This window comes from Paramormyrops kingsleyae, chromosome 2 (assembly GCF_048594095.1).
Source record: "Paramormyrops kingsleyae isolate MSU_618 chromosome 2, PKINGS_0.4, whole genome shotgun sequence".
Lineage (NCBI taxonomy): Eukaryota > Metazoa > Chordata > Actinopteri > Osteoglossiformes > Mormyridae > Paramormyrops > Paramormyrops kingsleyae.
In genome coordinates this window covers 36404165-36416815 of record NC_132798.1, presented here as the reverse complement: position 1 = coordinate 36416815, position 12651 = coordinate 36404165, and the positions used below count along the sequence as shown (strand labels likewise).

At 48.8% G+C, this 12651-nt stretch overlaps 1 protein-coding gene across 12 annotated transcripts in view; it reads left to right on the top strand.

Annotated features, from left to right (window-relative positions):
* The first annotated feature begins 2641 nt into the window (after window positions 1-2641).
* LOC111860032 (ankyrin-1) overlaps window positions 2642-12651 on the top strand; it is a 120243-nt gene continuing 110233 nt past the window's right edge. For 4 of the 12 annotated variants that reach the window (XM_023843302.2, XM_023843301.2, XM_023843298.2 and 1 more), the window contains exon 1: window positions 2642-3756. In XM_023843302.2, coding sequence (XP_023699070.1) covers window positions 3631-3756 — 126 coding nt within the window. In that variant the 5' untranslated portion in view covers window positions 2642-3630. The remainder of the gene's footprint in view (window positions 3757-12651) is intronic. The other 8 variants (XM_072709061.1, XM_023843295.2, XM_023843291.2 and 5 more) reach the window with 4 other exon arrangements.

Below are 12651 nucleotides of genomic sequence, written 5' to 3'. Positions count from 1 at the left end.
GAAGATAAAGCAAACTGCACTCTATTTTGCCACAAACAAGCAGTCCGGGGCTTTTTTGTGTTGCTGCCCATCCGTTGCGTTGTTCTCAAGGGGAACGAGAACACGAACCATCTGGGCCCACATCTATGACCTCACTGTAGCCACACCCCCAATGGGCCACACCCTGATTAGGCCACAACCACATAATGCCTCAGCTGCGCAAGAACCAGCATTACCACAGGACACCTGCAAACCTGTAAACCCCCACATAACACACAGACACATCACCTTCAGAGTATCTCATTCAGTTTAATCCAGGTACCTCACCTTACAGCGCACACTGGAGGCAAAACACTGTGAGAAAAAAATAATATCTTAACATCAGAACTAAACCAATTACTAAGTGAGCAGAATAATTCAGCTCTTATACTGTTTACAGCCATCCTTATTACTTTTACTTATCCATCTTTGAACCTCTTGCCCTGTTCAGGGTCACCGGGTTGCTGCATTTATTAAACATGCGACTTTGTGGTCAATTTCATTATGAGAGGAGACAGTTCATTGGAAAAGGCTGTAATGCTTGGAAAGACTCATAGCAAAAGAGGAAATGGATGGCCAGCTGTAATGACTGCCCTGTCCAATTGAAAAATAAATGTGAAGTCCAGGAGCTTCAAGTTTATTTCCAAGGCCAGGCAAAGGGTCAAAACCAAACGCAGGCAGAAGTCAGTAAAGGGAATGCAGGGCAAAGACCCAGATGACCATAGACAGATCATGAAGAAAAGGCCACCCAGTACTTTACAAAGGGATAACCAGCACCAGGGGCTCCCAATCTGCACTAGCTGATCCGGTTGATTAGTTACAGCTGTCTTCAGGGGAAACTGACTGGCTGGATGGATGCTGGGCTTGGTGTGAGCGTGACAGCAACAAAGACTGCATGATGATGAAGAATGCAGATGCTTTGGGAAGCTGGGGGACACAGACAAACACATTCCTCATGGCACCTAACAATACATGTGCTTAATTTGCTTCAAAGAACGCACACAAAATATCCAGGGCAATCCAGAATTAATGTTTTAGTAAATTGTTTGTTATTATTCTTACTCTATACCGATTTGCCAAGTTTGTTTTGTGCACCCGTACAGCAAGAATTTTATTGATGAGTTTCATAGAATCAACAGCTAATCCCTTTGAGATGTTGAGTGTTTTATGATTCCTGAAGCACTAGGGTACCTGCCAATCACCTCTCGTGATTGTTCTGTGTATCATCTACATTTACACATCATTCACTCTCTAGTATCAGCACCAGATGTGTCCATGGATTTTTGTAATAAGCTAATTTCATTAGCACATCTGTTTTACTTAGCGATATGGGCCAGCTTGTTGGAATGCTGCAAAGTTGCCTTGTCCTGAAAGGACACAGAAACATTGGTAGAAGGTCTCTGTGCCCGGGTGGGTGCTGCATGCAGTTTGAGACACACGCTTGTAGCGTGACGGTCCAGGAACAAAATGTGGCAGCAGATGATGCAGGAAACATCCCGGAATCTGGGAGCCACCTTTTCTGCAGAAATGCTGACGCAATCAAAAAAAAAAAAAAAAGAAATCAAGACATATTCGCATCCCTTCAGTTCTGTGGGTGTCCTCCGTCCTCGTTCTCTTCCTGGCACTGGCCTAACACTCTCTGCTGCCCGTCCTTTCTGTCCTGCTTTGCCATCTGATTTAATGGCTCTGAATCATGCAAAGCGAGGGCGTTAATGTTTGATCAACAAACAGGAGATTAGCACCGAGGGGCCCCCACTCGCCTACGAAGACACCAGTGGGCAGTTTTTAACCCGGAAGCTGTCCTGCCTTGACCTGAGCAAAGCCCAGGGTTAAACCAATGGAACAGGCACAGCACAAATCAAACACTTGGAAAATCTGCATCACTGGTAATTCCTCAAACAAAGAAACAGACAAGGTAAAATAAATGTCTTTTTTCAGCTTAACTAGCTGTCAGGAAAACTGTTCTGCTAACCTTCACTGTTCTCAGCAATGAATGACAAACTGACCAGGGGTGGCGTCACATTCCGTAAAGCGAACATGTGATCACGTCGGTGTGATTTCATTTTTGTCATGCTTATATTCATAAAAGCTACGGTCACCGTGTGTAGACAGTAGCCATTTTGGTATGAATGTTTTGCATTATTAACCTGCCGACAAAAGCAAACATGGGTAAACAGTTCTGTAGTACCCAGGTAATATACGGTGTATATATACATACATGTAAAGGCATGGTCCTGGAATAATTGAGTGTGTGTGTGTGTGGGGGGGGGTAGCGTTTAGCTGTGGTGATGTTTTATTAACACACGTTTGCTGACACCTGAGGTAGAGCTGAGAGGGGCTGCTGTGGTCACTTCGCCTCAAGATCCCCTAATTCCTCCCGCCTGATACTCCCCATGGTCCCCAGGGATTGGCTGCTGGCTCCCAGATTGGAGGCAAACGAGAGGGAGCCGGCGTGACAGGGAGAGTGCGAGTGTGTGTGTAAGTGAGCGAGCGAGAGGGAGAGAGGGAGGGAGAGGCAGATATGTTAAAGGATTTTTTTGCCTGCATCAGCAGCATTGCGGAGGGAGGTAAGGATACAGGAGAGCGAGAGAGAGAGAGAGAGAGTAGGGAAGATTTATTGCAATACTGGCTCCCTGCTCTCTCCCAGCACGCGACGCACCACAGGACCACGAGGACGTGGACCTGCTCCGCCCCAACACAGCAGTGGTATTCCCTCACTGCCTTACTGAAAGCTCCAGAGAGATAGAGAGAGAAAGAGAGAGAGAGAAGGAGAGAGAGAGCTAGTGGCACTCTGAGACTCGGTAGAGTCTGAGCACACACACGCACAGACTGTCTCCATACGGGTCGTGCCTCTGCCTGCTTACACAGCCCCGGGAGTTCAGAGATCCAAGGAGGACTGGGACAGAGAAGTGGAAGAGTGTGCATGCACTTCTTTTTTTTTCAAGTGCACGTTCTTGCATTTTTGCCCCTCCGCCGCTTCGCGCGTGTTAGTAAAGCACACCGACAGGATGGCCCTCGTACGATCATCCTCTCCGCAGCATCTTCCTGCCAGGTCTCACCTCCATGGGAACACGGAGACCCGGCGGCACGCTTAGACCCGTAGATGACCGGCGGACAACATTGCTGGGGAGCCCCACTGAGGGATTTCGCAGCTTATGAGGGCAGCGGCGATGCAAGCAGCCGCGCAGTGAGGAGAGAGGCGCCCGCGGCTCCTGTCTGACAGTTTATTTTTCATACGCTCCCTCTATTTGTTTTTTCCCCAAATCCTCTTCGCCCCACTGCGGAGGGCGCTGAGTTTTTGAGGAGGCGGAGAGAGGAGTGAGAGAATCCCAGGTCTCCCGCGACTCCAGCCGGCTGTCCCCCATCGCTGCTCCGAACTCAGGTGCAGAGGAGGGGGGGGGGGGGAACGGGCGTGCGGCAGAAGCGGGAAGCGGAGAGAGAGGAGAGAGATAACAAGCGGGGGGGATAGCAAGGGATAGGGTACGGCAGCCCCCCCCCGCCGATTACGGAGGGCAGCCCTGCCTCTGAGCATCCGTACTGGGGGAGACGGCGGGGTGGCCCTTGGAGCCCGCAGCACACGGCAGGGAGTAACGCGGCAGAGACGGCGGCACCATGGCACAGGCGGCCAAGCACCTCCGCAAGAACAAGGATCTGGAAGCGCAATTGGAGCAGGAGCGCAAAGAGAAAGAGGAGGAGAAGAGTAGGAAGAGGAACCGGTCCCGGGACCGAAAGCGCAAGGTAAAGGGCTGGCGGCGGGTGTGGGGGGTGGGGGGGTGGCGGGGTAGGAGTGGGTACAGGGATGCACACATGTTCATGCAGGGGTGCCGGGGCACCGTGTGTGCCGAATGGTGCACGCAAACATCCACACGTGCCGCAAAGAGCCACACGGGCACACGCACACACACGCGCGCACACACACAGCACGGGCGCCATAAATAAACACTGGCAGAGTGGGAGGGACCGGCGTCTCGGACGGCAGCTCGGGAAGCCATCCATCTGCCCGCTAACAGTATGCCCGTCAGGCTGCCTCAGTGCAAACTGCCCAGAGCGTTAACCCAGCCACATCACCAGCACGGGTCCCCCTCAGCCACATCACCGGCCCGGGTCCACCTCAGTCACATCACCGGCCCAGGTCCCCCTCAGAGCTGCTTGGCTCTCAGCCCCAAGCTGTCTCTCCATGCCTTTTTTTCCTCTACGCTGCGGCAGTACTCTCACAGGCAGATCATAGGCTGGGATCCCACAAATTGTGGGAGGGGGCATTGAATCACTGCCCCCTCCAACCCCCCCAGATAAGGAACCTTCCTGTAATGCTTCCATTTATAATCCAAGCTGAGCTCTACCTGAAGAGGGAGGAGGAGGGTCCAGGCTGGTCTCTGTTTCACACACAATCTTATGGGTTTCCTGGGGAGATCCATTGTTCATTTTGGCATGGTGTCGTGGCGATGCGGGGAAGGCGGGCCACGTGTGGGATTCTCAGCAGCGTGCATGACACGGCATGGCACAGAGGGAGGAGTGAGAAAGGAAAGCGAGGGAGCGAAACCTGTCTGCCTAGCTCAGGTCCTAGGGACCCCAGCAGCTACACTGTTTTGTTCAGTTTTGTTTCAATGTGCACAATAAATAAAGCAATTGTGTTATTCCTGCTCATGGTTAGATTACCTGAATTAGTGCTGGAAAAAAATAGGACCCTTCCCCAGCACGGCTGGTGAAATGTCTCTCACAAGCTGTTTATCAATGACCCCAAGATCTGCTTCTGTTGCATTGTCTTCAGCAGGGATGTGAAAGGATTCAGCAGGGATGTGAGGGGATTCAGCAGGGATGTGAGAGGATGTAGCTATTGTATGTGTGCAAAATTACCACCTGTTATTCTCCCACGATCAATTTTTAAAACACCTTAATAAAACATATTGTTCTGCCTTTGATTTTTAATTAAGCTTTCTTTGCTTTTACATTCTTAATCGTTAAACATCTAATTAGCCATAAGTTGATTGCAAGGTGGTGCTAATTGGAAGGAGGTGGATGGAAGCCTTGGGGGTGGGGGGGGGGAGTGAGGACAGTGGACCTCACCTGCCCCTTCACAGGTGTTTCTGTCAGCTATGTGTCTTTAACCAGGGGACTAACAGAGCTGTCATGGAGCTGCTCCTGTTTACTGAGCAAATCAAATGCACCACACTGGAGCTGAACTGCCACACAATCGCACAGCAAAAATGTGCCGTCCATTCATTTTTATGGCCCTTTGTTCACTGCAGCTTGGAGAATAAAGTCCTATTGATCAATTGATTGATTTGATAGGACAGGAGAGGTCTTTGTCTAGCTGGGGGGCCAGCTTAGCGAGGCAGGGGCAGGGTTATGGTGTGGGCGGCGGGATTCATGCCCCCCTCCCACCGTGTGAGCCATGCTCGGCAGGTGCACATGGTGGGGGGGGGGGTACAGAATGTCTGATTTGGAAGTTATTGTATAACCCCTCAGTGACCCCAGTGCACGGCTGAATCAACATCCTTTACCAACATAGGGGCAGCCTCGCTCGTTAGCTGATTCTAATGGGCGATCAAGTTCCTGGACACTTAAATCACACCTTCACCGCATTCCACTCATTTTATTCTTAAACTTCCACTTAAAGGCTACTTCGGATTCTGGAGCAGATCTGGAGCCTTGGTACTGGTGGGGGGTATTCAGTGGTACCTCTATGGAAATCTCGGGGTCCGTTTTGGTGCCCCCTGTTTACGGTACAGCCTGCAGTATTTTCAGATACAACCCATCTGCATTCCGGAAAGTGGTGTCCTTAGGTACCTGTGTGTCATCTGCAATCCCACACATGCACACAGAAACACAGCAGTAAGCACCGGAAAATGAAGGCTGTGCCAGGAGTCCGAGTAGGAGGGGAGCAAGACGGTTTTGACCCACAGCGCCCCCTGCTGCTGAACTTGGACCAGAGTACAAATTAATGTAGAAGGTTAGATGAAGATACAGACGTCTGCCCATCCTGTTCCCATGTTCTTTCTACCCATGACTCATTCCCAAGATAAAAATCCACATTTGTGTTGAGGTAGGGTTCGCCGTGTGAGGCTAACCTCACGTTTTTCAAAGGGGCCGTTGTGCACAGTGATGGTGAAAGTATCAATGCACCGAACAGGATGCTTTTCTTTTAAGTGCTTCGGTGTTGGTATTCAGCAGAATGAACTACGAACTTATAAATTATGTACGCTACCCTGGACGAGGATGTGCGCTAAGCGCTAACCGAAGAAGCGCTGACCTTTAAATACTGAGCCAAGAGGATCGCGGAGCACTTTGGATCGCATGACGACAAGTCAGAGCTGGTGTTCTTTTTCACTGAGAGAAGTGAGACCAGCTAGAACCAGCAATACAGACTAATTAGGGGTGTTGCGACATGGGTGCCATTTTGTCATCATGCTTTTCTTTCTGTAAACTGCATCGTACTCTGTTTGCAATGGATCGCAGTGACTTTGCAGACCTCAGGCAGAAAGGGGACTCGTCTATGTGCATATTTATTTAGCCTGACATTAAATGTCAAACAACCTATGAAAAAAATGATACAATGACTGGGTTGTGATCACGATGGTGGTATTTGGTTACCCTGCTGTAGCTATTTTGAAGTACATTGAGCTGTATGACCTGTCTGTTACAGATTTACTTATTAAAAGCGATTAGACCATTTCTTTTAGCTTTCTTAGGCATACAGATATAATGCAGGCATTGTTTTAAATAATATCTTAGAACCATTTATTATCGCAGTGGTGTCTTCTCTCCTTGGGAGGGATGGGAGCTCACATGATGATGCAGAAATAAAGCATAGTGCTCTCCTGTAATTAGTGATGCGATTTAATGCAACAGCATTTAATTGGTCCCAGTTGCATCAAGGCGATTGCGTTAAATGCCGTCACGTTTACCAAACAGGGGGTCCTGCGGGATCACTATGGCTCATTGTGTGGTTCACGACAGATAAGTATGACACTGTGAATTAATTAATTCAGCCTCTTGGCCAAAAGGGAGGATGCTGCAATTGTTAATGATGTGGAGGAGGTGAAGTGTATGGATGGGGGAAAGATAGGTTTGACCCCCGGCGCTCCCTGTAGGTGAACTTTGACTGGCACACAGGTTAATGTGGAAGGTTAGATGAATATGTGATGCAGCCCATGAACAGGAGAAAGTGCTAGCAGACATTTTCCCAACCTCTCCCCATGTTGCTTGCAGTGAGGACTCCATCCCCATAAATAACTCTACGGACCAACTCAAATCAAATCATAGGTTATTTATCAAATGCACAGCAGTACAGCAAACAGAAGTGAATGCCAGCAGTGAAATGAGTTTCCCTGAGAGCTCCGTATAATAATTAATAGAAATATACAAAGTACATAAAAGGTAAAAGTAAATTGTAAAAGTAAAATAGCAAGAATATTTTTAAAAATTATGAAAAAATAAAATAGAAATGTGCAAATGTGCAAATTGCTCATACTAACTGGCTGAGCATGACTTGTAGTGCAGTATGCTGCGATTGCAGCCAAAAGATATTTTATCCATTTTTCTGTTTCTTTTTGAGAATATAAATTGAAAAAAGACCTGAAATGATTGCTTTCTGTGAGTCTTCGAGGCTATGAGTCAGTGAGGCAACGAGGCAGTGATTTATTTATTATTGCTGTTTAAATTATTTTTTCTTCAGTAAGGCAAGTTTTTTTTATTATGCTAAATCATAATGAGTTTTATAAAATTTACCTTAAAATGGTGCTGTTGTGTTATGGGTAATAATTCTGCATTGGTGTTTACTGATTCATGTGAGGACAGGCTTTGTCTGTCAGTTATGACACGTAGGGCATAGTTAATGGCTTCTTGTTATAGTGACTATAGTGTTAGGATGTGCAGGGTGCACATCCACGGGGTAGATATCAAACCCTGAGTAGAAACCAGCAGAGCCAACAAGGCTGGTGAGGAACCCACCACTGCTCTGGCCTGACACCTGCAGCAGTGAGAAACGGAGGGTGACCTTTCAGGCGAGGGGCGGGGAGGCGGGGGTGGTATGCGAGGGGGTCTGGGGATTCACGTTTCCGGTGCCAGTCCAGCTCGCTGCGCTGTCAGCAGCGCCGAGCCCTTTGCGTTCTCTCTCTGCCTTGCCTCTGCATTCCAGGCACGCCGGGATTCCGGCTCTGTTTACACCACTGGCGTGTCCGGCTGGGGAAACCCGAGAATGAGTGACTCAGCAAAGCCGCATCATAGAGAGCAATTAAAACAGCTCAAAAACCACAGTTTCTGGGGCATGGAAGTGGTCTTGGGAGGGGGGCCTCCAGATCTAAGGAAAGTGGGACGGTAAAAGAGAGGTGGCGACTTCTGCAGACTTCGTCGATTTCCGAGCCCACAGGGACCCCGGAACCGAGCCTCTGGATGTGCTTCCACTTGGGATGCAGTCGCCCTGATTCTGTTACAAATCATGCAAGTCGGGAGGTGTAGGGAGTCTGACCACCCCAAATGTGGAGCAGTTTCCTAGGAGAAGAATTTAACACCTTTTATGATGCCCCATGCAAAGCTCTTATCCAGGGTGGACCCTGCCTGGTACCCTGTGCTTATTAGGATAGACTGCAGACATGCTCTGACCCAGAGCTGAACATGAGGGTTCTGCTGTTTCAGCACCATGCTCTTCCCTCTTCAGCATGCCGTGCCCCTGTGCGTTCAGCCCTGTTAGGCTCACCGTGTCAGAAGGTCCCCCTGTTCTGTGCTTAATGACACTGCAGGACAATCAAATTAGCGAGCTGAAGAGCCAGGCTCTCACTCGGGAACTCCGGAAGGAGCTCGGGAACTGGGTCCAGACCTCAGCACTGTGGAGATATCCAAGAGGGAGAGCGACTGACGAGGGACTGAGTTTTTGTTTAGTATTAGCATTTAGCATTAGCAGTTAGCATTTGCACACCATGACGGTTGAGTTTATGCAAGGCTTTGTAGATTTTTGTTAAGGGGTAGCAAAAAGTGTCTATAACTAACCCTAACAGCCAACAGCTCACTCACGAGGGGTGGGGTTTAGCTGAAAACCTGTCAACGGATCTCTGCTGATGCCAGGTTCTGAAAAGTTCTGGCCCATCCTGGTAGGTTAAAGGTCAGCCAAAAGCTGTTAATGCTGACGTCTCAAACGTTTACTGTAGCTTCCAATACTCCTCATCTGTGTTTAAGGTATGATTAAAGATGAAGCACGTACGGTAAAATAACGCCCGCAGTCGTTTCTTATGACATCACCATCATGCTCTGTGCAGCCGGGTGATCTTCCAATCCAAACTGTTATTTACATGCTGATGCCTTATGTAACAGGAAATGAGACCCCAGGGACACTGAAAGGAGCTCTTCACCATCTGAGAAACTCTTCTGTCAGCTTTCCGCTTCCCCTGTAATTTCCTTCAGTGTAAAAGTTCCCCTTTGTAAAGTACCAGAAAGCAAGCTTTGAGTTCTAATGGTTCAGGGAAATAAGAACATCTAGTAGTATTTCCTGGAAATCGAGAAAAAACAGGGTTTCTCTTCTGTAAATGTTCTATAATTGTCAATAAATGTGTGCGTGAAAGAGTCAGACCCTGACTCAAATGGAACCGAATCCTTTCATAGACATACTTACAGCCATCTGTATGTGAAAGGGAGATCCGTATGCATACATCTGTATGTATGTCTATGCCAGGATACATTTAATAAATTATTCACTTGTAATGGTCAAAAAGTCCTTAGAGACAATTTCTTCCAGTTAAGAAGACAGAAGACTGCGGGACCTTTGCAGTGCGTAAGGCATTCTGCTCTTACTTACTCTAAGTCTGTGCCTTGGGATCGTGATGCCAGACAGTGCGTGCCAGCCTAGCCAGTGGGAATGAGCGAGAGAGAGAGAGAGAGAGAGAGAGAGAGCGAGCTCAAAAGCAGGCACCCCTGTGAGCCATGGTGCCCTCCATGCCCCCGGTTTTTAATCCATAGTCCTCCTGCCACTTGCCTTTTCAGGTACCCCAGCCACCTCACTGTCTTTGGAATGGGCTGCCCATCAGCTCATGAAAGGCCACTGGATAGAGGGACACACACTTGCATTTAAAATACATAGCATTAAAGATGGAGTAGCAGTGTGTGCTATCTTGGGAAGTGATTCAGAGGAGCTGTGTACTACTGCTCATGCAAAGATGTGTCATAAGACACGCCCCCCCCCAGGAGGCGGAGCTTCATGCACTCACTCTGAAGGGGTTGCTATGGGAACGCCATATGAGGGCTGGACCCTGTCTGTGTGGAAATTTATTGAAGGATGTCTGTTTGGACTTTTATTTGGGTAGTAGGGGCCAGTCGTGCAGCCTGGTGGTAACATGGCTTTTAATGTCTCTGACCTCAACTCATGACCCAAAACAGTAGCATCATTTCCTCAAGCTAAATATGTAACTGATCATGTGATGTTCAGCCATGAAATGGGTTTAAACATATATGGTGTTCTGGAAAAAACAGTCAGCAGGGGAAGAACGTACTGGATCATGTAAAGGACATCAAATATAGCACATTAGCGGTCTGGCCAGCAATAACCCTTGAGTGTCATTTGGGTTTTGATTAGCTGGAGCTCATGGCCAATGTCTCTGGAGCTCGGTTTTGTGCTGCAGTGGAGCCTCCACAGAGCTTAGCGCCATGTTGTTTCACTCAATGCAAACGAATGGTAAGGGGGGGATTTGCCCTCTCCAGTTAACGGTTAAGGTCCACAGCCCACAGAGAGCTGCAGGAGGGTTTGTGTAGAGTCTACGTATCCTTTGTGGTTTGATAATTAAATCTAGTTAGTGTTACATCACATTTTTAGTTGCTCTACAAATGTTTGCCAGTTAATTGCAATTTAAATGGCATCTAATCGGCATCGTTTATTTTGCCTGGATGTTTTAATTAAGCACTCCATATAGAATGGCAGAAAGATAAAAATTTGTCGGTAAGTCTGCTTGTAACGTATCCATCCGGCCAGAATTTGACTCAGCAAACGATGCAAATTTATTTCCATAAAACAATTGGAAGATCGCATTGGAGGTTTGTAAGGCGACGGGGACAAAGCCCTATGTTGCGACTGAGCGTGACGTCGGCGAATGCACTGGAATGCGGATGACGGGGTGAGATCACCATGGAAGCAGGCGCCATCCGCAGCGCTTACAATTAGCATGCGACGGCGATTCTGCGGGACTCCCCAGTGAGGGGTGGAGCAGAATTAATGCCCGTCCCTAAAGACACCCTCAGTCGACACCGCCATCACCAGCTTAGACTGTGCTGGGGGGTCTGGAGGCGGGGGGGGTTTGAAAGGTAGCCAGCGATGGCTGGCTGGGTCACTGCAGTCGGCAGAGATTGGCTGATGGGCTGGGGGGGGGGGGGGGGTTGTGGGGAAGGGTGTGCTGCACAATTTAAAGGTTTTTTGTCTTGAATTTTATTGCAACGGGGAGCTCAGCAGTGCCACTGATATGCTAACTGTTTGTCATGTGTTGATGGAAAAATAAGCCCCCCCAATTCTTTATTCCTCCTTTGTGTCTTTTGTGTTCCCCTCCGTTGTATCTCCATAAAAATGTCTTAAAAACACAACTCCAATCCAAAGTTAATTTCAGATTAAGGAGGTAGACTTGCGAGGTGGAGGGAGCGAGTAAGGGACCAAAGAAGAGAGGGAGTGAAGGTGTTAGAGAATGAGGGAGTGAGAGTAAGATAGGGAGGGAGTGAGGAAGGGAAGGACTGAGGGAGTAAGATAGGGAGGGAGTGAGGAAAGGAGGGAGCGAGCAAGTGGAGGAGTACGAGAGGGAGTGAGGAAGGGAGGGAATGAATGAGTACGAGAGGGAGGGAGGGAGGGAGGGAGGGAGTAAGATAGGGAGGGAGTGAGGGAGAGAGGGAGTAAGATAGGGAAAGAGTGAGGAAGGGAGGGAGCGAGCAAGTGGGGGAGTACGAGAGGGAGTGAGGGAGTAAGAGAGGGAGGGAGTGAGGAAGGGAGGGAATGGAGGAGTACAAGAGGGAGTGAGGAAGGGAGGGAGTGAGGAAGGGAGGGAATGGAGGAGTACGAGAGGGAGGGAGGGAGGGAGTGGTACCCCAGTGTAGAGGGAGCCCTCCTTTAGCCGTTAATCAGATAATTGCATTCTTCACTGCGCCAGTGTTATCCTCTGTGGTTGTTCCCTGTAACGGTAAAAGCAGGTTCGACTCAGTAATCGCTTTCATAAGCAGCTCTTAATTGAGTTACATTGTGTTCAGACTGATAGCAAGAGAGAGAGAGAGACCTGGGGAGGGTCTGTGCACAGGGGGAGGAGCAGACTGCGGCAGTGCTGCATGAGATTGGGCTGATTTCAAAGCAACAGGGTCAGCACAGATGCCACCACACACACAGAACATGCGCAGACAGACATGCACAGATACCAACACACAGAGAATATGTGCTGACACACACACACACAGATGCCAACTTGAACACAGAACATGCGCAGACATGCATGCAGATGCCAATACACAGAATGTGCGCCGACATGCACGCCCAGATGGCAACACACACGCACAGATTATGTGCAGACACACACACAGATGCCAACACACACAGAACGTGTACAGACACACAGAATATGCGCAGACACATGCGCACAGATGCCAACACAACCAGAACATGTGCAGACACACACGTGCAGA